General features: G+C 52.1%; 10 protein-coding genes across 10 annotated transcripts; 5 read left to right on the top strand and 5 right to left on the bottom strand.

The window, feature by feature from the left end:
• Nucleotides 1–419: 419 nt before the first annotated feature.
• Nucleotides 420–1530, top strand: CLAFUR5_12161 (Nitrogen assimilation transcription factor nit-4; the record flags this gene model as incomplete). Its single annotated transcript, XM_047911309.1, has 4 exons — nucleotides 420–584; nucleotides 641–654; nucleotides 724–1356; nucleotides 1410–1530. 4 exons carry the CDS (start codon nucleotides 420–422, stop codon nucleotides 1528–1530), a joined length of 933 nt encoding a protein of 310 aa, XP_047767579.1.
• Nucleotides 1531–2109: 579 nt separating this feature from the next.
• Nucleotides 2110–3506, bottom strand: CLAFUR5_12160 (Ketol-acid reductoisomerase, mitochondrial; the record flags this gene model as incomplete). The annotated part of the gene is made up of 4 exons (XM_047911308.1): nucleotides 2110–2802; nucleotides 2853–3131; nucleotides 3206–3237; nucleotides 3299–3506. The coding sequence occupies 4 exons, from the start codon at nucleotides 3504–3506 to the stop codon at nucleotides 2110–2112; spliced, it is 1212 nt and encodes a 403-aa protein (XP_047767578.1).
• A 374-nt stretch (nucleotides 3507–3880) lies between these two features.
• CLAFUR5_12159 (Heterokaryon incompatibility protein 6, OR allele) lies at nucleotides 3881–5692 on the top strand (the record flags this gene model as incomplete). The annotated part of the gene is made up of 1 exon (XM_047911307.1): nucleotides 3881–5692. One exon carries the CDS (start codon nucleotides 3881–3883, stop codon nucleotides 5690–5692), a length of 1812 nt encoding a protein of 603 aa, XP_047767176.1.
• Nucleotides 5693–5879: 187 nt separating this feature from the next.
• On the bottom strand, nucleotides 5880–7703 carry CLAFUR5_12158 (Glutathione hydrolase-like YwrD proenzyme; the record flags this gene model as incomplete). The annotated part of the gene is made up of 1 exon (XM_047911306.1): nucleotides 5880–7703. One exon carries the CDS (start codon nucleotides 7701–7703, stop codon nucleotides 5880–5882), a length of 1824 nt encoding a protein of 607 aa, XP_047767177.1.
• A 580-nt stretch (nucleotides 7704–8283) lies between these two features.
• CLAFUR5_12157 (uncharacterized protein) lies at nucleotides 8284–8569 on the top strand (the record flags this gene model as incomplete). The annotated part of the gene is made up of 2 exons (XM_047911305.1): nucleotides 8284–8443; nucleotides 8502–8569. 2 exons carry the CDS (start codon nucleotides 8284–8286, stop codon nucleotides 8567–8569), a joined length of 228 nt encoding a protein of 75 aa, XP_047767178.1.
• Nucleotides 8570–9016: 447 nt separating this feature from the next.
• On the bottom strand, nucleotides 9017–11332 carry CLAFUR5_12156 (DNA oxidative demethylase ALKBH2; the record flags this gene model as incomplete). Its single annotated transcript, XM_047911304.1, has 2 exons — nucleotides 9017–10957; nucleotides 11006–11332. 2 exons carry the CDS (start codon nucleotides 11330–11332, stop codon nucleotides 9017–9019), a joined length of 2268 nt encoding a protein of 755 aa, XP_047767179.1.
• Nucleotides 11333–14942: 3610 nt separating this feature from the next.
• On the bottom strand, nucleotides 14943–16226 carry CLAFUR5_12155 (TPR repeat-containing protein; the record flags this gene model as incomplete). Its single annotated transcript, XM_047911303.1, has 1 exon — nucleotides 14943–16226. The coding sequence occupies one exon, from the start codon at nucleotides 16224–16226 to the stop codon at nucleotides 14943–14945; it is 1284 nt and encodes a 427-aa protein (XP_047767180.1).
• A 171-nt stretch (nucleotides 16227–16397) lies between these two features.
• On the top strand, nucleotides 16398–17762 carry CLAFUR5_12154 (Abasic site processing protein; the record flags this gene model as incomplete). The annotated part of the gene is made up of 1 exon (XM_047911302.1): nucleotides 16398–17762. The coding sequence occupies one exon, from the start codon at nucleotides 16398–16400 to the stop codon at nucleotides 17760–17762; it is 1365 nt and encodes a 454-aa protein (XP_047767181.1).
• Nucleotides 17763–18636: 874 nt separating this feature from the next.
• Nucleotides 18637–20097, top strand: CLAFUR5_12153 (Endopolygalacturonase 1; the record flags this gene model as incomplete). Its single annotated transcript, XM_047911301.1, has 1 exon — nucleotides 18637–20097. One exon carries the CDS (start codon nucleotides 18637–18639, stop codon nucleotides 20095–20097), a length of 1461 nt encoding a protein of 486 aa, XP_047767182.1.
• Nucleotides 20098–20341: 244 nt separating this feature from the next.
• On the bottom strand, nucleotides 20342–23386 carry CLAFUR5_12152 (Nucleoporin NUP85; the record flags this gene model as incomplete). Its single annotated transcript, XM_047911300.1, has 3 exons — nucleotides 20342–21247; nucleotides 21300–21488; nucleotides 21536–23386. 3 exons carry the CDS (start codon nucleotides 23384–23386, stop codon nucleotides 20342–20344), a joined length of 2946 nt encoding a protein of 981 aa, XP_047767183.1.
• Between the last annotated feature and the right edge of the window lie 2754 nt (nucleotides 23387–26140).

The following is a 26140-nucleotide window of genomic DNA, read 5'->3' as shown; positions in this document are numbered from 1 at the left end:
TACCTGTTTAATAATTAGGAAGGAAAGTATTACTAAGTATAAGATAACTAAATATAAGGTAGAGAAGCGTAAAATCGAGAAATAGCTTAATTCAATAGGCCAGTGGATTGAAGAATATAAGAAAGAGTATAGCTATATATGTCACGAGAACAAAAGACCTGCTTTAGTTGCGTTAGGTTACGCACGAAACGCGCCGAACGCGCCAAACGAGATTGGACCGCCCGATTGCATCGTCGATCGTCCGGACGTGACCCAAAACCACCACGGCTGGGAAAAAGATACATCAGAGCCGGGACACACGAGCCATGCCATTCGGTCTGGCAGCATCTCATACCGCTGGGCATCACCACTGCTGTCTCGACTGAAAATAACATCCACCCATGAGACGCGCGCGCCGACCTCCAGCTGGCAATTAACTGATGTCCGGCACCGGACGGCCGCTGCTCGCAGCTCGAACGTCTAGCGGAGAAAAAGACAGCGCTGGAAACACATCGCCCGGCCCTCATCGTCCGCATGGCGCTTCACGGGCTAAGCGCACCCTGATCGAGAGCGCATGCTCAGCCTGTCGACGGAGGAAGTCTCGAGTGGGTATTGTGTGTGTGCAGATGAGCCGTGACACTATACTAATCCTTCTGAACAGTGTGACGGCCTGAGGTATGACAAACACGTCACCCATCAACAATATATGTAATCATGCAACACTCGCTCACTGTAGACTGCCAGGCCAACATGTTCCCGCTGTCAGAATCTGCGCACCGACTGCCACTACGAGGCTGAGGAAGGCGAAAGCCGCTGGTCTGCGCTGCGTCGTCGAAATCAGATCCTCGAGGCTGAACGTGATCAACTCCGAGAGCTCATGGCCTTTGTGCAAAATCGTCCAGAAGCCGAAGCGCAAGACATCTTCCAGCGCATCCGCAGCAGCAGCTACGACGATGTCTTCATGCTGCTGCGCGCAATCAAGGACGGCGCCATGAACATGCAACAGCCACCTTCCGCCATGACCGCCATGAACGTGCCCGGCTTGCCAACGGCAGCTTCAGGGGTTGACCAACGACTTCCTCCTATTCATGCCATCTTCGACCATCCTCGGCGTCCTTCGCCACCGGCCCATCTGGTCCACAATCACTCACTCAGCTCAGAAGATAGCACGGGATCAATGCCTAGCGAGTTGGCCACCAACATGTCAACGCCCGTACCCGGTGCCGGACCGCCACCAGTACATCGAGCGCCTCTCAACACTCTCGAACCAAGCCTGCAACAACATCCTCACGGCTACATGCGGGGTACTCCCGCAACGCTGAGCTCCGAAGAGAGCACCTCATCTGTGCTTTCCACCTCATTAGACGGACCTCCCAAGTACTTTTGCACATCCACCTCGAATTTTGTGGCCCAGCTAACCATCCTCGCAGTTTTCCTCCACCTCAAGAAAGATCCGTTGCAGGCCCTGATCCGCCCCAGGACGAACGCCTCCCATACTACGTCAACGGACAGCACGTGCCTGGCCAGCATGGAGGACCTTACTACAACTAAGGCCGCAGTGACTCGGACTCTGCAAATGCAGTATTCCACTCGGGCTTTCCAGAGTTCATACTTCCCTTCTTCCTCCAGCAAAGGCAGCAACGACCACCTCACTTGGAAGAGGAGCTTCCGGCCGTCATTTGCTTTGTAAACATGCGAGAATTCCAGCGGAGCGTTCAGCGGTGAGCAAGAATTGATGCATGTTCCGCAAGAGACCAGGTACGATTGGCTATTGGGAGGTCCTTTGTGGTTTAGATCGACAGAACCGCCTGGAAGTGTCAGAGAGAAAAATAAGGCGTGCATATGATGAAGCGAAGGCGTCGAGGCGCAATTACTACCCAATAAAACTTTGTGAATGAAGCTGCACTGCGCGCTGCGGTGCGGCATGAAGTGGTTTCTACTATTCTACAGACTTTTCTCCTTCCGTCCGATCCTGTGTCAAACGCCGAGAGGTAGAGTATAGCTAGATGTAACAACACAACCGCAGCAGATCGCTCTGCTCGGGGAGGAGGCTGACTAGACTGCGCTCGTTCCCGAGGCTAGGTCTAGTCAGGAGATGACAATGGCTAGAGTCATGCGGAAGCTGACTCCTTAATTGTTCTCGGGTCTCAGGCTGCGGACGGCCTTGCCGGCTCTCCAGATCTCAAGGTTGCGGATCTCCTCCATCTCCTTCTCGAATGCCTCACGGTAGTCCTTGCGGCCAGCATACTCCATGGTGCGTGCAGTCTCCTTGCCGGTCTTGACGCTGTCGTAGAGGTCCTCAAACACTGGCTTGAGGCTGTCCTTGAAGCGCTTGCTCCAGTCGATGGCACCACGACGAGCAGTGGTCGAGCATGCGGCGTACATGTAGTCCATGCCGTTCTGGCCAATCAGGGGGTACAGCGACTGGGTGGCCTCCTCGACAGTCTCGTTGAAAGCCTCAGATGGAGAGTGGCCGTTCTCACGGAGAACCTCGTACTGAGCAAGGAACATGCCGTGGATACCGCCCATCAAGCAACCACGCTCACCGTAGAGATCGCTGTGCACCTCCTTCTCGAAGGTTGTCTTGTACATGTAGCCGGAGCCGACAGCCACACCGAGAGCGAATGCCTTCTCCTCAGCCTTACCAGTCACGTCCTGGAAGACGGCGACACTGCTGTTGATACCGCGGCCCTCACGGAAGAGGGTGCGGACAGTGCGGCCGGAGCCCTTTGGTGCGACGAGGATGACATCGATGTCCTTTGGTGGCTCAACCTTGGTCTGGTCTTTGAAGACTGGGGAGAAACCGTGAGAGAAGTAGAGGGTCTGATTGTGTCAGTCATGTTTATCGCAGCATATGGGACTCTTTTGCGCACCTTGCCCTTGGTGAGCATTGGCTTGATGTGTGGCCATGTCTCACTCTGCGCAGCGTCGCTGAGCAGATTCATGATGATGGTACCCTTGCCGATGGCCTCGTCGATGTCGAAGAGGTTCTTGCCCTCAACCCAGCCATCTTGTTGTGCCTCCTTCCAGCTGGCACCGCCCTTTCGTACACCAACAATGACGTTCAGGCCGTTGTCACGGAGGTTGAGACCTTGACCGTGACCTTGCGAACCGTAACCGATGAGGGCGAGAGTGTCGTTCTTGAAGTATTCCTGTGGCACGTTAGCCTAACGCGACCTGAACAGCGACTCTGTGATGTGAGTCACAATGGCATTGGGAGGAATACAAGGAGCCTCTCACGCGGCCAGTCATTGCGCTCTGGGAGTTGCGGTCAGCCATTGAAACACATGTATGGCGCACATAGTGTCGCATATCATACCGTAGACGACCTCCTTGTCGCCGGCAAAGTCGACGGTCTTCTTGCCTCTGCTCTGCTGCACGAATGCAGATTGTGTGGCCTTGAGCGCTGGCTGGAGGCTGGGTCTGCTGGCGTTGACGGCGCTCACGAACGATCGCTGCTGGACCTGGGGAGCCTTGAGCTGGCGGAGCGATGTGCGCAGGGCGCGGGAGGCATTCTTGGAGGCCATGTTGGATGCTGTGATGTGGGTGGAGAGGAGATGTCGCAGGTGAATAATATCACAAGAGCGATTGGGAGCGAGCTCTCAATTTCCTCCAGCGAAATCGGGCAGACCGAGACCGAGCTTGCAGAATCGCGCTAGATCGAAAGGGGCCACGGCTTGTGCATCCTGACCTCCATGATCCATCCCAAGACCGAGGGAGCCGTCTCAATCGCTCTGCTCCAGCGTTTTCTCGTGTGCACATTACATGCACACCACAATGGACGCCGACTTGAGGCCCTCTGTCATGCTACTGAAGCCACCGTGAGCTACAGGGTCGATTCTGAGGCCACGGGCCCGATGATCGGCACACACACACACATACACACACTTCAAGCCTCAAGATGCATCCCGTGTATGCAGAAGTTCCCATCCAGGTAAATGCCACCCGGCTACTTCGCCTGGAACCCACTCGGGGCGACCACGATGCTACTGTGTGCTGCTCACTACACGTTATCTCACTGGGGGACTGCCCAGAGCACGATGCTCTGTCCTACTGCTGGAGCGACCACACCGAGCAAAGAAACATCAAAGTCAATGGCTACGATATCGAGGTAACAAGCAATCTGGAGAGCGCACTCCGCCATATGAGGCGCACGGAACATCCGAGATCGCTGTGGGTCGACGCGTTGTGCATCAATCAGCAAGACACAGCCGAGCGAAGCTCACAAGTCGCGCTGATGCATGAGATTTACCAGAAAGCCACCAGAACACGCGCGTGGCTTGGAGAGAATCGCAACAGCGGAGAATCCGCCCTCGAGTTCCTGACCTGGTATGCTGGTCGAAAAGCACTTATGAACCCATCCGATGTTGGCGGCCGCCATGAGGACTATGAAACTGAAGGCTGGTCAACTGTGACTGACCTCATGCAGCGGCCCTACTGGCGCCGACTATGGGTCATGCAGGAGATTGCTTTGTCTTCGAGTCAGCCTATGGTGATATGTGGAAAGAAAAGCATCTCCTGGTACACTCTGCTCTCGGCTCTAGGAACTGGTGAGTCTGCACACTATGCGGCGCGTCTGAACAGAGTGAGAGGAGCCACCAATCGTTACGCAAAGCAAGAATCTGCCAAGACGCCAAACACTCAAGGTCGACACATTATCTTTCTACTTTCACACTCATCAGGCTTCAAGACAACAGTGCCCGTCGACGGGGTATACGCATTGTATGGCTTACTTAGGGTTGCTGGCATCGCTGACTTCAAGCCAGATTATACGAAAAGTGCTGCAGAGGTCTACAAGGACACGACTGCGTACGTATTGCGCCTGAAAGACGGTCTAGACATGCTTGAGCTGCGCTCTCACGATCAAGTGAACGATCTTCCAAGTTGGGTTGTCGACCTGTCAAAACAGTCTCCTCTATCATTTCCAGTACCAAGCAAAAGGCTGTGGGAGAGATCAGACCAGCCAGGTGCCGCCCGACCATCAAATATAATCATGGATGCCAGTCTTGCAATTCTGACCACGACCGGCACTGTCATCGATGAAGTTGAGCTTGTCGAACCAATTCCTACATGCCTAGCAACGGCGTTCCGGCGCGCGGCTGAGGCATCACCAGTGCCTTCATCAGGCGAAGAAAGCTTGCGTTCGAGCAACAGCTCAGCATTAGAGTACTGGGCACGAACGGCAGACTGTGGCCATTCGGTATTGTTGTGCCGGACCGTGCTCGAGTATCTGTCCAAATACCAGGATGCTGTCAGTTTCTTTAACGCAAACAAGACAGACGCTACCACTTCGTGGCAACCTCGTCCTTGGGATTGGAAGCAGATGCTACAAGAAGCGCCGACGTGTGACCTGCACAGTGAGCCACCGGCGACTGAAGTAGAAAAGGGCTTTGATGAGCGGTACTTCGCCGCTTCCACTCCACATCTATGCACACTTGGCTTAATGCTACATGGACGTCTGTGCTTTCGAGCTAAGGAGAACTTTATCGGCGTTGGCCTTGTGGGACTTCAGCCAGGTGACAAGATCGTAGCCTTCCAGTCTACCAAGCAGCTACACGTCCTACGACCTGTTCACGGCTTCCATCGTTATGTAGGTGCTGCGATCCTGGTGGAACAGAGTCACGAAGATGGGCCATCGCAGGTCTCTTTATCCAACCTCTTCATGAGAGTCCGCTCTCGAGACATGCCAGACCTGCAATTCATTATTCAGTAGCACCACCGGCCGGAAGCATCAATCCCACTTCAAAAAGTCTTGTCACTGGTTTTCGGTCAGCGAACGAGCTTCTGCCGAGCCTGGGAAGATCTTTGACGAGAAGCAAGTGATGTTCAGGAGAACAGACCAAGTCTCGTGGACAAGCTTCACCCATGCCTGCAAAGCTACGAAAAGCAGACATTCCCCATCACAACGGCACAGCATGTCCATCGCCCCTAGGATCACTGCCAGCACTCCAAACACCTTGATCCTCGACGGGATCCTTATGCCACCTTATGACCTGTCCGCGTCCGAACAAACTCCTACTGCCACCCTTCACCACCTCAACCTTATGTCCGAGCTTCTTCAAACCCTCCACTGCTTTATCTGAAATGCCATCCTCGAGATATACAGTCCGGTCCATTACATCTCCCGCATCTGGCATTCCAGCGCCGATGCATATCCTCGGCGCATCAAGTGCTGCCTGTGGACTGTAGCCGAACACGAGTTGGTTCATGAGTACTTGGACGTGACCTTGCGGTTGCATGAAGCCTCCCATTACGCCGTAGACGCTGTGCAGACTCTGGTCGCTGACGTTCGTAATCAAGGCGGGGATGATGGTGTGGTAAGGCCTCTTGTTCGGAGCCAGGAGGTTTGGGTGATCAGCTGGCTGTAATGCGAAGTTAGCCGCGCGGTTCTGCAGAGTGAATCCGCATCCCTTGGGAATGATGCAGGTGCCGAAACCAGCATAGTTGGAGTTGATAAACGAGATTCCGTTGCCTTCGCTATCTGTGCAAGCGAAGTAGACGGTGTCCGAGGACCTGTGAGCTGGAGATCCGTGGTCGAGGGGCGGCGTGCATTTGTCTGGGTTGAACAGTTTTGCTCGCTCGGCGAGATATTCCGGCGAGATGAGGTCCTTGGACGGAACCTTGGAGACGTTGGGATCGGCGATGAACCAGTTGCCGTCCGCAAAAGCTATCCGGAGCGCTTCGACAATGGCGTGGATATAGGGTGCTGAGTTGTGGTCCTTGCGAGAGAATTTCTGGATCTTGCCGGACTTTTCCAGTTCTTCGATGATGCCCAATGCCATAAGAGCTACGATACCTTGACCGTTGGGCGGGTGCTCCCAGAGCTCGACGCCTTCGGAGCTGTAGTCGTGCATGTGCTTGCCATGGGAAGAGGCGATGTCTTGGGCTTTGAACTTCAGGCTGATCGCATCTACCTCTTCCGTACCCAAATCCATGTGGTTCTTGAGATCATCGAGAGTGAGGTGTCCGCCTAAGTCTTGAACGACTTTGACTAGCTCTTCTGCGACAGTGCCGGAATAGAAGCCTGCCTTGCCCTGCTTGCCTACCAAGCGGAAGGTGTTGGCCAGTGTTGGGTTCTTCATGATCTCGCCAGGCCGTGGCGCTCTACATCCATCCTTTGCTTGAGGGTCCTTCTTCAGCATTTCGGCAAAGTTAGGCGAAGCCTGTTTAATGCCGTCCTCCTTCTCCTGCCAATAGCTACTCATGATCTCACTAACAGGGAAACCTTCCTCGCCCATCTTCGCCGCAGGTTCCAGTACTTCTGCAAGAGTGACCTTCCCGCTTCCGAACTTCTCAACAGTATCAACCCAACCCGCCGCAGCACCCGGCACAGACACGGCATGCACACTCGTAGTCGGTATAGCTCCGAACTGCCCATCCTTCAATCCCAAACTCTTTCTAATCGTCTCCAGAGTGCACTTCCCACCAGCTCTACCCGATCCATTCATGGCATGCACTTTCTTCGTCTTCGCGTTATAGAGCAGACAGAACATGTCACCACCAATGCCTGTGCTTCCTGGCTCTGTCAAGTTCAGACCTGCTGCTACTGCCACGGCGGCGTCTGCACAGTTGCCGCCCTTCTGGAGGATTTCGATACCACATCTTGCTGCCAGAGGCTGTGTACAGGCTACAATGCCTTTTGTGCTGTGGACTACTGATCTTCGGGATGAGAAGGAGAGGAAGTCGAAGCCGCTTGGGGCGAGGGCGGAGGGGTTCAGAGGCATTGTGGGTGGTGCTTTGCTGGTGGTGGTGAGACTAGAAAGGTAAGCAAAGTTGTGGCACGAGAAAGAGAGAAAGTCGATCTGCTGGAAAAGTCAGGATGATGCCGACACGCGAGTACATGTATGATAGTTCAGCAGCAATGATGTCGCGTGCAATGCCCCTCCTACACCACTGCCACCTGCCTCATTCAGAAGCGAAGTCGGCCTTTGCCCGTAGCCAGGGACGTTGGCCGCAGTACCCATCAGAGGCGGATACATCAATTCTCGATTCTCTGACACTATCTGTCGCGAGCATGTGAGATGACACGATAGCATGTAGCAATGAAAGTGAGTGAATGAAACAACAGAAGGAAACTGGCACTTTGCCCATCCGATCGGACCGAGATGCGAACAATGCGCCGATCAAAAGCTGAATCCGAGTGTGGCGCTTGATGATGCGCTGTGCCTTCACCACAGCACAGTCGACACTGCCACTCAGCATTCCGAGCCTTCCGCGTAGGAGTCCTTGGTCTCTCCAACGTGCTTAAAAAGAGGAGCTCTCCCGTCAGGCACGCTTCAATCCTCCGGTACATGTACTCATTCCATGCCCGCAACAATGGCAGACTCTCAGCAACCGTCCCGCGACTCCCGATCCGGCGCTTTCATCCGTGGCGCAGGCAATGTCGATCCAGAGAACAAAATGTGGTGGCCTGCGCGCTGGGTCGCGCAAATGGTGCAGTATTTGGTCGCGATTGTTGTGATAAGTACGTCTCTTCTCTCCAAAACCCAGACATCGCCACGTCATGACTGACATCACAACAGCAATCGCAGAAGGCTTCAAAGCCATTGTCAGCGGTGAGAAGCCGAAAGGACGGCGCAGTAAGCAGTGATCGACTTGGCATTTCAGCCAAGTTGCAATTGCCACTTCCATTCGCAGCGGCATTGCAGCGTGCCACTCTACCAGCATAGGGCCTTCGGAGCCGACGCTCTCCCTCTCATTGAGTGACCCGAGCAATTCCGCGGCTGGGACGACAGAAGCACATTCTTCGCCGTCGTACAGCGATGCGACGTTGTTCGAGTGGAGCAGCCCACGCCGGTCGTCTGGTAGGACAAGGGATTTGACGAAGTTGGTCAGTGGGAAATGGGGTGCCAACGAGGGAGGCAGTGGAAACAGGAATGTGATCAAGAGGAGGAAAGTGCTGACCTGGAGGCCATGAATTCGCGGATCATAGGGTATGATATCGACAGAAGGGAAAGGGTCAGCACTACAGTCAAGTGCATGACCTTGATAGAGCAAAATCAAGCTATACAAGAATACATGTCTCCCATCTAAGCCCTCAAGGCCTCAGATGCAGCACATCAAATCCCTCGCCGTAGATATCAATCCATGGCACATTCGTGGTATTGTTCTCTGTCCCAAAAGCCTTTAGCATCATATCACTGCCATCCTTGTCACCGGTAGTAACAAGATGTGCCTCATCCTTCGTCTTCGCAACCGCGCCTTGACCCCATATCAGCCGTGACTCGCTGTCCAGAAAGGTTGCAATATTGCGGAATGTCAGACTGATCCGATGCCCATCGTACGCCTTCTCAGCTTCTGACAACTCTACCTGTGGTCGTTTGTCTGCTTTGATCCCATGGTAGTACTCTGCGTTCGTACGTAGAGACATGGTGATCATGGAGTTATGTGGCATTGGTACAGGATGGTTCGTCCTCTGGCTACCAACTTCTGTCGTCCGCTTCGTCCTCAAACGCATAGTCCTCTGCGCACCGAAGGAGACGTTCACAATATTACTGCCGTGCGCGATGTCCAGAGTCTTGTCTGAGTGCTCCGAGATGTAGTCGTTTCCGCTTCGGTATAGCTGGATCAGAGCGTGGTTGAGTCGATGCCCAACTTTTGCCTCAGCGGCTCTCCTTACTTTGTCCACAGTAGGCGTCCAGGCTTGAATGGGCATCGTTTGATCGGAAGGGTGTCTGTAGACGGGCATGGAGCCGTCTTGATCGAAAGTCCCTTGACAGCAGACGAGGCGTGGTACTGCGCCTTGGTGGTGATACATAGATTGCCAATCCACTTCTGCCTTCAGCTCGCCAAAGATTCTCTCGGCCATATCCTCAGGTAGAAGATCGTAGGTCATCTTCGAGCCAGCGCTTTCTTCCGCCTTGTCTGCGCCAAGGAATGGTTTACTGTATGATATATGCTCGGCCATGCTGTCTTTCTCTTCTTGCGTCAGGCGTAAAGCTTCCCATTCGGCAACAGTGGCGTCTAAAAGGCAACATGTGGATGCAAGAGCAAGAAGTCCAGGGTGCTTTGGAAGTGGGCAAGTTTTATTCGCTGACTCCTGGTCTGAGGACTTCCGTATGAGGTCGAGCCATGGCAATCTTTTAGACTTTCGTGACTCACGTGAGTCGATGTTGCCTAGCCTGCGGTCACTGGAGGTTGACTGGGGCGTCTGTTTGACGTCGTTCTTCTTTGGCCCTTGGAAGGTTCGAGATGCCGGCTGCCGGCTGTGGCTTTGGACGTCAGGTCGAGAGCTCGCAAGTTGCGAGTGCTGAGTGCTAAAGACTCGCGGGCCTCCAGCTATACTCAGTGAGTGTTTAGAATCATTACGCCAACGGAACTCGAGCCTACGGTCGAATTGCCGCTCGGGTGGACGTACGATAGGTAGTGAGACCTCTTCATCGTCGTCATCACTGTCCGCCTCTAATGCAGCGTCAGGGTCTGCAACTTTCGATGGCCGAGACGACATATCCAGCTCTTCAGACTCTGCGGCCTCACTTTCCTCTTCTTCGCTTTCTTCTTCTTCATCGTACTGCTGCCCTACCGGCGGATTTCGAAGCTCGTCGAGAACTCTTCTACTGCTCACGGTCTCTACTGACATGTTGTTACGAAGTTGCTTGATGGCAAGATCGTGTCGGTCCTGTTTGCGATAACCAAGACAATCATCTACGAGAGTGATGTGCATGCCGTAGCGGGCCGCGTCCATTGCAGTGGAGTACACGGACAGGTTCGTTATGTTACCACAGATAAACAGCTCGGTGATCAGTCTGGATCGTAGCTTCATGAGCAGCGATGTCCCGCCAAAGGCCGAGTAGTGGCTCTTCACTACATGCATGTCCTTTCCTTGATGAATCAATGGCTGTATCTGGTCAGCGTACTCAGCACCACGGCTACCGGTAATGCAACATGGTTCGCGGCTTGCCGTCCGACTGAGGAACAATTCTTCGTCGTCCTCGCCGATCTTTGGCTTCGAGTAAGTATTGGACGACCTCGGAGAGGACTGGTACTTGTCAGTACTTGCGACCACACCTTGATGTGAAACTTTCACCTTTTGCTTCTTGGACGGTCGTCTGACAGGTGAGCCCGGGACCTCTTCCTCGGTGCCATCCGAGCCTCCTGCTACCACCGTGTCGCCGGGCGTGTCCAGACCGTTGACCGGGCGGGTAGTCTCAAACTCGCTGCGAACCCAGATGACATGGCCAAACTCACGAAAGGCCGGTACCAGTGCGAGGATTCTGTCCAGATAACCAGTGTTGGTGACGGGGAGCTTTCCGGTGGGCGATACGAAGTCGTTCTGCAAGCCCAAGATAATCAGGCCTTTCCTTGTGGTCAAGTTGGGTGTCTGCTGTGATAGCAGGGCGAACAAAGACGACATGTTCCAGGTGCAGGCAGTAAGATGTCAGGTTATGTAAATCTAGGTTCAGATTAGCGTTGTGGGTGAGTATAAAGATGGTGGCGTTCACACTGACATGGGAGCAAACGTCTATTCCATGCCGAGCTGGGCTGAAAGCACTAGGAAGGCGTGGGCGTGGGCGTTTGTGATGAATTCGGAATTGCTGTGCGAATCAGCCGACTACATTTTGAGGAGCATGCAACAGTCGGTTCCCAGTGCCTTGGGTCGTTTTCATGCAAAGTGATTTGTGCGACAAGGGTCGATATGTAGTGCAGCACTTTGTCAAGGATGGCGTGGTGGGATAAGAATTAGGAGCTCTGCGGTGAGTGGTGAGTGTGGGAGAGGTCAGTAACGACGGAGAATGGGACGTCTTTTTGCAAGATGATGGGAAGTTCAAGTATGGCCATCCTGGTTGGATGGCTTGTGGATGCTGGTCGTCTAGCAGCCAGTGGCAGTGGCAGCTAGTCGCGTCACTCGCCTTCCACTCCAGCCAACCACACTCTTCGGAAGATGCAGGATAGATGCCAGCCTGCCAGGCCGGATGGGAACTGCCTAGTAAACACAGCCAGCTGCCGATAGAACTAGTTCTACGCGGCCAGCCCTTGCCTTCCGACCCGTTGCTGCACATGCCGCATGCTCACATCCGCCCCTCCCGCTGCCACTCAGCAGTGCACTCGTGCCTTGGATGAGGGAGTCTGCTCCGATCATCAACGCGGGACATGAGATGCGACGGACGGCATCGTGCCAGAGTGGAACAGCTCTAACGGTATAACGCTATGTATGAGACGAAGTCGACACATTCACGCAGCCCAAGGTTTGCGGTAGAGCCCGCTAGAAGCAGCGTAGACGACGAACAGGCCATCATCAAAGCTCGAGCACCGCAGAGTTCGTGAGCCGAGCACTCCCCAAGCGACGAAGCGCGCCGCCCTCCATGAGGCTCCATCATCATCATCATCATCATGCTCCATCATATCGCCGCAGCTACATGTACTACTACTGCACGAGCAAGCAGCAGCTCTTGCGTCCCACGCCCGCCTCTTATGACTTTGCATTGCAGCTTCATGGACAGCTAGCAACATCGCCCAGATCATGACTAGCAGCCAGGGCGCCGCTTTCTGATGACCGGGGAAAACGACACGTCGTTGCTCACCAAAGCCTACAGCCGAGCAGCAATGTTGCTTCAATCTCAAGACACGGCACCAAGGACAACCACAGCATGCTAGCCAAGTACGCGGCCAGCACGACTGGTCGATCGACACAGTATTGCTACGAGAGGCATACACTGGCTTGCTGCGGTCATGTGCAGAACTAGAGCTCTCCCAGCTGATGCGATACCACTTCTACCACGCCACCCGATCCAATTCTTCGTCCCGCCGATACACCAACAAAGCAGCTGCGAACGCCTCCCGCAGCCACGCATTGCTGTGCCGCGAGCATGGAGGGGAGCCTCTTCTCGCACTTGTAATCAGATCCTCCGATACCCTACGCTATGCAAAGTCACCACATGTGCATGCCAATGCCTTTCCACGGTGCAACATCGGAGCACCGCACTTGAACTTCAAACTTGCACATATAACGACGAGCCACATGTTGAGATACCACGGAAGAAGTGGCAAGGACCATCTTCATAACGTCATGACCTCGGAGTAACAAAGATTGATCGTCTTCCTATCATCCACGGCATTTACAACCAGCACAGTTGAATGCCTGCATACGGCAAAGAGCCTCCCCAATACCCCCAACGCTCCCGCAACGAGAGGTCAAATCCTGCCAGTAGCTCGAACACCCGAGACATGCAGCCGCACCATGGACACTCCCCACGACTTCGTTGGCATCCTACAAGCCTAAAGTACCACACCCTCACGAGCGACCATCTCAGTCCAGGACGACCTCCAAGTCATGCCTCCACGTCCTCATGCACACCGACATGCAGCGCACAACCCTGGCGCCTAACGGCCTGACATCGGCACTGCAGCTTGCGAACTACAGTCCTGGGCATAGTTTTTACAACCCCTGTATTTACGCTAACCCCTTCCGGCTATCCATGTCCATCTCAGAAGGTGTTGCTACCTTCAATCTCATTATCCACACACTCACACACGCGCTATCTATCGCCACCATGCCGAAGGGACGCGTCTTTACCGAATTCGAGAAGGGCGAGATGTGGTCTCTTCACAAACGCCCCTACTGGCCGCTGCAGCAGATTGCAGACGCCCTTCACACTAACAAAGGCTCTGTCTCTTCAGTAATCTCACGGCTTGAAAGAGTGCCACCTTCCACACCGAAGAAGAGAGGCCCACCACCTGTAATCAACACCTCCAAGCGTCAGCGACTTGTCCATCGAGCCACCACTGATGCCAACAGCCGCCGCCTGCGATACGAACAGATTGCCGCGATAGAGGGCATCTTCAGCGACGTCCGGACAGTAAGAGCTGCGTTTAAGAGGGAGGGCTTCTCACGATATGTCGCAACACGCAAGCCGTTGTTGACTGAGAAACACAAGGAGGCACGGCTTCGATGGGCAAGGGCTCATATTAAATGGACAGTGGAGCAGTGGGCTCAGGTCCTTTAGACAGATAAAGCTTCATTCAGGTGTGGAATATTCGGACAGGTCTATGTGACACGCAGGGCAGATGAGGCTTATCACGAACACTGTCTTACAGCACGCTTCCGCAAGTTCTCAGCCTGTATGATGCAGGGCTGTATCTCTGCAGATCGACCTATAGAAGTCCATATATTCGAGAAGGGCTCTGTCGACGGTGAGGTGTATCGTAGCCAGATTGTCCCTCTTATCCACACGGCAATTGAGAAGCAGCGAGTGTCAACAGGCTCGCAGGACTGCTTTGTTATGCAAGACAACGCCTCAATCCACAAGGCGAAGGCAACGGTGAGTCTATTTAAGGAAAAGGGCCTACACCTTATGGAATGGCCAGCCAATTCACCAGATCTCAACCCTATTGAGAATCTATGGGCTCTTCTTAAGCATAGGGTAGGTGCTCATTTTCCTACAACACGAGATGAGGTAACAGCTGCTATCAAGATTGAATGGGCCAAGCTCACACCTGAGGACATACAACGTATATGCAAGAGTATGCGAGAACGCTGCGAGGCAGTAATAGCCAACAATGGAGGACACACCAGGTGGTGAGCTACGCCAAGCAGTGGATACATCCTTCCTAATGAGGAAAGGTGGAAGAATAGGGGTTGTAAAAACTATGCCCAGGACTGTATGCGGAACATGCGCCATGTGCAAGACGTGACTCGCTTGATGCACAGAGCTGCCGGCATAGTCTCAATGTGTGGATGGAGAGATATGTCTCACCAGTGCGTACTGCCAGTAGCCAAACTGCAGGTATGACTTGCCTGATCCGCATTTTATGTTCCTGAAGTTGTACGCTGTCGGATTCGAATCGATATAGACACGATTGCCATGATTTCTGAATTGGCACGATCCTGATTGCAAAGACATGGAGCGGAGCCGTAGAATCGAATGCTGCTTTGGAGAGTCACAGTCGCTCGAAGTGGCCCTGGTCCACACCATACCGGCAAGGAGCGCATGTTGACATGAGAATCTTCAAGGATGCGTGCCAATTCAACCTGCCTTAGCAAGCTCGCGCAGTCGAGCGGAGCTCTGCTCAATGCCCTCCTGAAAACCAATTGCTCGCGCCAGACCAATTGCTTCTTGGTACTTTCGCTTCGCCAAATCGATATCCTTGCCCATCTCTGCGAACTCTCCCAGATTGTGCAAAGCCACCGCGCATCCTACATCACACTCCCCGTTGCGAACAGGAGGCTTGATAGCAGCTGCAACATCCAGCGCCTTTTGTGCCCATATTCTTGCATTCTCAATCATGCTCTCCTTCGATGCTGCCGGGCCTGTAGGTCGCTCATTTATGTTGCGGGACGTTGCGTGTACTTGAGCTTCGCGAGATGCTTGGGGTGATTGCTGTGCGAGGCTGGAGGCCAGGTTGTTCATGAGGATAACTTGGTGGCAATCTTTGTTGGGGTAGAGGCTCAATGCTTGGAGGAAGAGTGGTGTCGCGAGGTAGTGTTGGTCCTTCGCCTCATAGCTATGTGCAAGCGACTCCAGCGCCGCACCAACCTCCTCATCGTTCATCCAGGGTCCCTCTTCCTCCTCATTCACCTGCTGACTCTGCCTTCGCTGGCGCTCTTTCAAAACCGTCTCCACAGCCCAGACCAACCTTTCCTGCGCCAGTTCCCGATCGTAAATAGCAGGCGCTCCATACAGCTCCCCCAGCTTTACACTGATGCCCACCGTCTTCGCCAAAACGTTCGTCCTCTTCTTCTTGTTCTCAGGTAGCCCACCGCGTTGCGCAAGCCATGCGAAGTTGTCTGCTCGTACTCGTTCCAGCACCTCGATCGCCTTATGCCACTGCTGAATGTCCTCCATAAGCTTCGCGACCTGAATCTTCACACCCATGATCTCGTCGCTGAAGGGATCCATCCCTACTTCGTCCGCCACTTGTAATGCTTGACGGTAGTACTTTATCGCTTCCTGTGGCTGGAGGTCGACATTCGTGTAAAATATTGCCCGGCGGAGCTTCTTGGCGACTTCTTCGGGGTAGTTGTGAAACGAGGCGATGATGTAGGATTGGTAAATGTAGTTTGCGTACATTACACCGCCGGCTCCGAGGAGTATTGCTATAGCGGCCATGGAGATGGAGAAAGGGGAATCGCGGAAGAGTTTCTTCGCGTTGTCGCTGAAAGAGCCTGCATGTCGTCGTTGGTGGAGGCATTGGGTTGGACTGCGCTGGAACGTTGGGCGTGCTGAGGCATTATGGATTCGTCGGGACGATCGCGGGAGTTGTCTGAAGGCTTGCCGTAGGGGCAGAGATAGGACAGGGCGGCCAGACATTGTGTATATGTTGATGTTTGTTCACTGGCAGAGCATTGGAGTTGATGGAGGTCCAGGGCTGTCCATCAATTTCGCGGCTCGATTGCGTCACTGATTGATGTGGCGCGTCAGGTCGCGTTTCATGAGCTCACTTCTTTACCATGACTGCATCGACAATGTAGGACGAGCACGATGTGTGGACGCTACGTGCTGTCGATGGCTCCCTCGGTGATACGCCGGCATCTCGAAAACCAGAACATGCCGGCAGAGCAAGCCCCCGATGATGAGGATGATCGCATCCGACAGACGTACAACTTCGCGCCTGGATATCATGGCCTGATCTACAGGGCGAATACTGCAGACCGAGGTGCTGGCAGTAATGACGACAACGTAGACAACGGTAATGCTGATGGAGGTCCGTCGCCAAAGAAGGCGAATGAGGCCAATGTGCCATCGCAACCAACAGTAGACGGACGAGCAACACGCGAGACCAAGTACAAGCTGCAGGCAGCACGGTGGGGTCTCATCCCGTTCTGGACGAAGAGAGCACCGGATTATGGCAGCCAGATGAAGACCATCAACTGCCGTGATGACAGCTTGATCGAGAATCGTGGCATGTGGAATACGATGAAGCAGCGGAAACGCTGTATCGTTATCGCAGAGGGCTTCTACGAGTGGTTGAAGAAGAACAATGGCAAGGAGAAGATACCTCATTTCACCAAGCGCAAGGACGGCCAGTTGATGTGCTTTGCGGGCCTATGGGACATGGTCCAGTATGAAGGCAGCGAGGAGAAGCTCTACACATATACTGTCATTACAACGGACTCCAACAAGCAGCTAAAGTTCTTGCACGATCGAATGCCAGTCATCCTCGAGCCTGGTAGCGAGGCAATGAAGATGTGGCTGGACCCGAACAATGTCGGGTGGTCGAAGGAGCTTCAGAGTCTGTTGAAGCCATATGATGGAGAGTTGGACTGTTACCCGGTGGACAAAGGCGTGGGTAAGGTTGGAAACAACAGCCCGTCGTTTGTGATCCCAGTCGACAGCAAAGAGAACAAGAAGAACATTGCCAACTTCTTTGGAAACCAGAAGGCTACGGCGAAAGATGTAGCCGCCAAGAACGAGGTCGCGAAGAAGGCGGAAGAAGTCAAAACAGAAGGTGCAGATATCAAGCAGGACCCGGAGGAGAATCGTGGTACCACAACGAAGGCCGAGAACACCGAAGACAACGCACCCTTGCCCAAACCGGATGGTGTCTCTGAGGAAGAGATGTCACAGAGTATCAATCAAGACACCGCCGAGCTCGAAGACCAGGACATGGTTGATGCTGCCAATGCGCAAGTAGAGAAGGGGATCAAGCGTGAAATCGATGAGGTGGACGATGATGCTCTTCTTAAGGCTGCAGAGAGCCCGGTGAAGAAAGCGATAAAGCTGGAACAACCAACACCATCGCCTGTGAAGTCTACTGCAAAGACGCGAAGTGCCACGTCGAACAATCATATCGCGAAGACGCCGACCAAGGGTAACGCGAAGATCACGAGCTTCTTTGGAAGGTGAAGTGACATGCGTCTTTGTGGTACACCACTGTAATCACTTTGCAGTTTTGAGCAATCTATGCTGACGTGGACTTTGTTCCGCGACAGCTCTTACGCAACGAGCCATGCGGGCACTGCACAAGATGAAGACATCACGAGATTTGCACACTTTGACAGTGCCGTACCACACTGGCATCCGATGGCAAGGCCGGCTTAAGATTGGTTTTTATAATCGAGGTCCATACGAGCGATCGGATGCACTACTTAGGCATGCCAGTGTTCAATCCATATTTGATCACTTAAATGTCCGGCAGTCGGCATAGCCGTTATCGGACCATCCCGAAAAGATGCCTGTCGCCGCATGTGGATCACACTGAGCTATGCTCTTGCTTCAGCTTCGCAGCCGATGTTTCATATATATCGCACGACCAGTCGCAAACTACAGCACCAAGCTTCGGCTCGCCCACTGTCACCGGTCTGGACACAATGCTTGTGTATGCCTAGCGATCGGGAAAAGCTTTCCGTCAATCAATGGACTACGCCATACCAAAACATATCCACTCCCGGGCGTACATCGCATCTGATGAAGCCTCCTTCATTTGCAAGTTCTCGTTCGGGCAATATGGACGAGACGAACTATACCGTCGTTGGGCCTCCCGTGCGTTCCCGCGCCCGCGCCTGCCGTTCGAGACTTTGAGCATGAGCTGTAAGGGAGGACGCCATGTGCGTGATGTATAGAGTAGCCAAGTCCTCACAAGCACTCTGATCCGTAGCCATCCCTTCCCTCCAAGACTTCCAAAAGATCTTTTGATTCTTCCAGGACAGCAGTGCTGATCCCAGTCATTCTTTCCAAGCCTTAGCGCTAAGACACTCTTTACCAAGAATACTTTTCCAAGATGGTATACCAGAAGGTCATCACTTCCGCACTTCTTCTCGGCGCTGGCGCTGGGTTTGCTGTTGCGCGTCCACACGCTGGTCATCATGGTCACCAGGGTACGCACTCGCCCAAGTCGTACCCTTTCACAGTCCCAGGCTATGGTACCGGTGTGAGCCCCAGCAGCATTCCTCTGGGCACTGGCTCCGCGATCGTTCCAACTGGCACTGCGGTCTACCCGACTGCACCTATCGTTACTGGGTCGGTCGTCTCGGTCAAGAAGGAGTCTTCTTCTGACGACGACGATGACAGCTCCAGCTCATCAACCAAGAAGAGCTCAAACTCCACCAGCGCCGCGGTCTCAGCCTCCACTGGCAGCTCCTCGAGCAGCAGCAGCAGCAACTCCATCGCCTCCTCAGGCTCATCCAAATCTGGGACCGCCACCCTAACAGCCGACTCCGGCTGCACCTTCACCGACGCCGACACCGCCATCGCCTCCAAGGCCTCATGCACCAACATCGTCCTCAAGGACATCACCATCCCAGCCGGCGAGACTCTGGACATGACAGACCTAACCGACGGCACCACAGTCCAATTCCAAGGCACCACATCCGTCGAGTACGAAGAATGGGAAGGCCCCATCATCTCCTTCTCCGGCACCGACATCACCATCACAGGTGCCTCCGGCCACGTAATCGACGGCAACGGCGCCAAATGGTGGGACGGCGAGGGCTCGAACGGTGGCAAGACCAAGCCGAAGTTCTTCTACGTGCACAAACTCATTGACTCGACGATCGAGGCGTTGAATATTCAGAATTACCCAGTGCAGTGCTTCTCCGTCAACGGTGCGGAGAACTTGTCGATTAAGGATGTCACGATCGATAACTCGGCCGGCGACGAGTTGAACTCGGACGGCGATTCTCTGGGTCACAATACCGATGCCTTTGACGTAGGTTCGTCGACGGGTGTGTACATTTCCGGCGCGACTGTGAAGAACCAGGATGACTGCCTTGCCATCAACTCCGGTACTGACATTTCCTTCACGGACGGATCTTGCTCGGGTGGACATGGTCTGTCGATTGGATCTGTCGGTGGACGCAGCGATAACGATGTTGCCAATGTTTACATTGCGGATAACACGATTTCGGACTCGGACAATGGTGTGAGGATCAAGACTGTTTACGACGCGACGGGCTCGGTCAAGAATGTTACATACTCTGGAATTACGCTCAGCAGCATTGCCAAGTACGGCATTGTCATCCAGCAGGATTACGAGAACGGCTCGCCGACTGGTACTCCTACTGATGGTGTGCCGATCACTGACTTGACGATTTCGGATGTTACTGGATCGGTCGCGGATGATGCGGAGGAGGTTTACATCCTGTGCGCTTCGTGCAGCGATTGGACTTGGTCGGGCGTCAGCATCACTGGCGGTGAGAAGAGCAGTGATTGCGAGGGTGTGCCAACTGGTGCTTCGTGCTAGGGGTAGTCGCATTGGCTTCGGTCATGCATTTGTCCTTCTTTCTTGCATTGTAGAATCAGAGTGGCCGACAGTATTCCGTAGAGCTTCGAACGGCGAATCAGACTCATCATCTACCGAACCAGATCTGGTCTTGTATCATTCCATTAATTGCCCCATGCTGACAAGAGCTTCGCCAAACCGTGGAGCGTCCGCAATATCATGACTGCGAGTTCCTCACGTCTCGTCGAGAATCTCTCTAGAAACTCTACCAATTCAGCCTCCCACCCCAACCACCAGCAACCTCCTTAACAAGTCCCTCTCGCACCAAGCGTACGACCAAAGCTCTGTCAACATCCTCCCCACTCCCAACAAGACCCCGTCTCCAATCCCAAGCGCGCTCAGTCTTCACGCCCTTCCCGCTCTGGCTCTGCGCCATGACACTGCCAATCATATCCCAACTACTACTCGCACTCAAATCCGTCTTCGACTTCTTTTTCTTGAACACCCCAGACGCCGTGCTCGTCTCCTCTTTATACAGATCCAGAGTCGTGGCGAGTAAGCTATCGGCATTCTCCTGTATCCGCGAAGGGCTTGCGTGGAAGGCTTCGACGATCGCGAGGAGGGTGTAGACGTGCTGTTCGGTGAAGATTCTCAGCTGCTGGCCGAGAAGGGGGAGGGCTTCGCCGAGTAGAGTTAGGATCCCGTCGGCGGGAATGACGGATTCTACTTCTGGGTCGTAGAGACCGCCGGAGATGCAGTCTGCGGCGCTTGTGATGATGGCGAAGAGGGCGGATGCGGCTGCTCGGCGTCGCTCGAGGGATCGGAGTGGGTGGTCGACGGGGATGCCTTGTGAGGTGTAGATCTCTTGGTCGCGGAGATCGTAGTACTTGCGAAGAGTGGCGTATCCGCTAAGTTGTGACGATAGCAGAGTGGCCGCCTCGAGGTCAACCTTGGCAAGCGCTTTCATTGCTGGTCGGTCTTTGCTGATGAGAGCGGCGAGAGTCTCGTCTAGCTCGTTTTGCGGTGGGAATGCAGCGGATTGTGCTAGGCATGATGCTGTCAGGGTTGATATCCTCTCCTTCAGCTTCGTATCTGCTTGTGCTCGAGCGTAGTACGTCAGTATTGTGCCAGCTGCCTGTACGCCTTGTTCATCGAGCGAGTCTGCAAAGCGCTGTAATCATGTCAGCTTGATCTCGAGTTTGACAAAAGGACATGTAACGTACCTCAGCGATTTGTCGACGCTGCTCGACCTGACCAAGCTCATCGCAGACCTGCAAGACCTTGCCAACTCTAGCTTCTTCTGCTAAGTCAAGTCGTTGTAGCAGATCACCAATCCTATCTTCTGCAGCCGGTGCTTGATCAAGTCGATTCAGCACCGCGACTGAGAGCTCCCAGCCTTCTTTCGCATCAACCTGGAAGTGTCAGTATGTACAGTGCGACAGGACTCGAAGATTCTTACCTCTCTCTTGGCGGATAACAGATCTGCGTACTCGCTCAAAAGCTCATCTAGGTCGAGGTCATCCGGTGGCGGCGCTCCAGGAGCGGACATGCCTAAGAGATTGTCCCTAGAAAACTCGAAGCCACCTCTACTCCTTGGTCGTGCACAAGGGATCCATCTGCCGAGGGTACCAAGTTCTGCGACTGACACGGTGATTGGCATGCTCCAGGTCCGAAGTAGCTCCACGGCTTCTGTGACGCTGCCTTCGAGCACGCATCCAAGCCCGAGCTGTATCGAGTCCAGCGTGTCGACCTCGAAGACGGGATCCTTCTTCTCGTTCTTGTTTGGCTCCTCGACGTCTTTTGTAATGTCGTCAAAAGCTCGTGCTAACCTCCGTCGGTATGCATCCAGAGGGAACCCGTCCACCAAACGATCTGACTGTATCGCGCTTCTTCGCATACTACTCCTGCTGAGACTTGCGCCCATGTCTTCTTCGCTCGTGCCATCCCACCAGATAGTCAGGTACAGTGAGCCTTCTAGCCAGTCTTGTGCTGTCATCAGTATCTCTTCAGTGCAGCCCAACAAAATCCCGTACACAACCTTCAAGTTGTCGTATATGGTATAAGGGACCTTGCTTTCTGCTTTCCGCACCGAGCTTGAAAGGCTCTGACCTCCACCTCGCACACTGCGCTCGAACATGTTCCCCTCTTGCTCGCCATCACCTTCGGCTAGAACAACGAGCTTCTCGAACATGGCATTAGCACGCTGGCGGTATGTGGTCCAATCCAGGCTCCGAACATCCCAATCATCGTATTTGTGACCAGGACATGCCTCAAGCACCCTGACGCAGTCGTCGACCGCCTCGTCGATGTATTCCAATTGCTGATCGTTGTAGCCCTCGTATGCATGGTCCTCTTCTGCCGTGTATGCGTGCTCCCAGCCGGCATCTTTCAGCAAGCCTACAGCACGACCGAGTTTGCCGCGGAGGATGTTCGCCAGCACCACGTCCCAGAACGACTCCTGGGCAGATGGAGCTGGGTTGTAGTCTCGCACATAGTCATAGTCGTCCGGGAACGGCACGTGGTACGTCTCGAGCCATTCGAGAAGCGCTTTCGGTACGGGCACAGCTGTGGGCGCTTGTTCGGTTGTGGTTAGCGATCGAGGGTTCCGAGTCGCGGGCGTCGCCTTGGTGGAATGCGGATAGTAGAGCTGGAGCAACAGACTCGCGAGGTAATTTGCCTTGGTCAGTCCATCACTCGACTCTGGTCCAATGCCGCCGGGCTTGGTGGCTGACTTGGAGGCCTTGCTCCACAGCTTTGTCAGTTGTGAAGCGGCATCCGCAAGAAGTGCATCACGCTGGCCAGGCTGTCGCTGTATCCTCGCATTCACGTCGTCGACTATGCGCTCGCTCTCCAGTATCACATGGTCTGGTTCCTTCAGCTGGGCCGCTTTCTTCCCTCTGGTGTTGAACCTCATGACCGGGCCGTGCTTCTTTTCCAGCGTCTCCTTTGGCTGTCCCCCGCGGTCTCGTTTGATGCCTCGCGACTGCGATGCGCCTATTGAACTTCGCAGTGAGTGGGCTGGTCCACGCGAGCTCAAGAGAGACTGCCTCCCAAACAGGTCGTCGTCCTCGGCCTCCACGTCTTCGTCTTCATCCTCATAGTACTCAGACTCGTCCGGCACTCCATAACCGGCGTTCTTCTTGCCAGGATTGTAGGAGCTGTTGAAGGCCGATCGACCTCCCGGCGGAGGTCCCGACGGAGTGTTGGACTGCACCGTGTCCAGGAGATACGATGGCACGGGCACGACTGGTGTGGTCGACGGTGCAGTGCGTATTGAGCGCGCTTTGGGTGTGCCTGGGCCCGCGAACATTGTGGTTTATGACGACGAGTGGAACAAATGTCATGTTCGCCGACAAACAATCAATGAACCTTGAGCTTCGCGCTTGTGACGCGCTCGGCCGGCGCTCCAGCAACGGCGATCGCCCAAGCGTGACTTTCCGCCAAGCCGACTTTCTTAACATTTTATGGTTTTATTAATCTATAAAGTTATATCTATCATCTATAGACTTACCGCTATACTCGTAGGTAGACTCGTAGCGCGTATTATATCGTTATTATTATTGTTTCTATTATACTACGTCTAGTACTATTACTAGAACCCTACCGAGACGAGATTACTACCTAGATATAGTAGGGCAAGACTTAAGAAGATATTATCCGGTCCTTATAGTAGAACTATAGCATTACTATCCTAACCCGTACCTACGAGCGCTAAATATATTAGATAGACCTTATACGCTACCCTAAAAGGAACTACTTAAGAGATAAAGAGCTTATACTAAGAGGTCGGATTATAGAGTTATTCTAGTAGTACGATATAGGAGATAAGAAGACCGTAGCTATACTATAACTAGATAGTTTTACTATCTCGTAAGTTTAGCTTATAAGGCTATAATATAAGATAGGTCTCTATAGAAGGGTATCGAGGGAGAATATAGATAAGGTTAATACTACGATTAAGACTATACTACATAAGGTACTCTTGTATAGTAGAAGATAGGGCTATAAGTATAAAGTACTAGCTAGATATATCTAGAGATAGTATTATTATATTAGTAGGTATATATATTCTAAAAGTAGTATACTCGCTATATTATACGGGCGACTTACGGTAGTACTCGTAAGGCTCTTCTATAATCGGAATACTAGGGACTAGACCTAGATATAGCGAAGTAGTAAAATCTATTATAGAGTAAAAGAAGATATCAGTAGTTCTCTAAGTACCTTACGAGTTAAAAATCGTACTAAGTTATTTATCTAGAGTAAAAATAATATATTAATAATATTACCCTATAGCGACGCTTAGTTCCTCCAATGCTATAGATAATCTACTTATAATAGCGGAGATAAGAGGTGTATTACGACTTAGCTATTTTACTAGTAGGCTATAGAGTAGCTATAAGATAATATTATTAACGAAATAACCCGTATTTTACTTATATATTAAGATCCTCCGGTACGAGGCTATTAAAAGAATATATAGGCTATTTCCACTATATCTAAAGGACTAGATAAAAAGAATCCCCTATACTATACTCTAATCGAATCTACCGCTATTATAGTAGTCGAGTTTTTTACTAGTAACTCTAGATAATAATATAATACTTAAACGGCTAGACTATCTAGCCCGGTGGACTTAGTTAAGATACGGATAAATTATATACGTAATAAACTATATATTAAAGCTCTAAAGAGTAGCTATATTCCTAAGTAGACTCGCTACCGGACTTACTATAGGACTCGCTATAGGAGTCGCTACTAGACTCGATATAGGACTCGCTATAGGACTCGCTATAGGACTCGCTATAAGACTCGCTATAGGACTCGCTACTACTCGCTATAGGACTCGTACCTACTTAGGATAATACTTAGGATAATACTTAGGATAAACTTACTACTATACTTACTACTATACTTACTACTATACTTACTACTATACTTACTACTATACTCGCTACTATACTTGCTACAATACTTACTAACCTTTCTACGTAGGAATTGTATTTATAAGATCGTATTAAGGCTTGTAGCTCTACTGTTTATATCTCGCTAGCCCTAGTAAAAGCGGGCTAGAGTGTTTACTACTCGTCTAAAAGTAATTAGTCCTAGAGATATAATATCTATCGACGCTATATATAAGTTCGAGCGCTAGTTTAGTTTATAGGTATATATCGCTATCGATATATTCTTCTATATAGTCTTATAGGTATATATTAGTACTATCGTAAAGACGAAGTTCTTAACCTTTACGTAGTACTTCAACTTTATATTTATAACTAGATAGTAACCCTAAATAGTCCGGTCTAATATAGGTATCAAAACCTCTATACTAGCCGACCTCTATACTTAGGTATATAAGATAGAGGCCGGTAAAGTACTAGCGTTTAATAACGCCTTCTAGTTCTATACTACTAAGGCTAACAATACTATAGAATATCTCTACGGTAAATAGGTAAGGGTAGTATTAAATCGATAGCGTACTTACTTTAACTAGATAAAGGACGAGGACCTATATAACTCTATAGAGGTAGTAGATCAAATCGCCTTCCTTACCGTATGTACTCCGATAATATATATTATAGAAGATAAGTTTATAGAGTCTTAGAATTCCTACTCTATTCGTAACTATAATACTAAGTTATATATCCCTAGCGTACCGGAAATCTTATTCTTATATCTATAGCTTAAAGGTACCAACTTTAAGGAAAAGGATATAACTACTAAGAGTCCGATTCTATAGTAGTAGAAGGAATACGTCGATTAGTTTGGTTAGTAATCTCTATAGGTACTTTACGAGTCTAGATACCGCTACTATAAGTATATCTAAAAAGCGGTAAATAATCTCCGCTACTCTATATATACTTAGTCGGCGTAGAATAGAGTTTGTTAAGTAGAGCGCTTAAAGCTCTAAGCTTAACTCGCGCCGTACTCGTAGTACTAATATAAGTTGTAGATCTCGAAGCGTACCTACTCGAGAATACAATACTCTAGGTAAACGAAATACTATAGGCCGGAGGCTTCCCTTCACGGCTATACGGTAGCGAGTCTAGTTCTCCGCCCCGTA

The sequence above is a fragment of the Fulvia fulva genome, chromosome 10 (assembly GCF_020509005.1).
Source record: "Fulvia fulva chromosome 10, complete sequence".
Taxonomy (NCBI): Eukaryota; Fungi; Ascomycota; class Dothideomycetes; order Mycosphaerellales; family Mycosphaerellaceae; genus Fulvia; species Fulvia fulva.
Note: the sequence above shows the minus strand (reverse complement) of the source record. Positions and strands in the feature narration are given on the sequence as shown.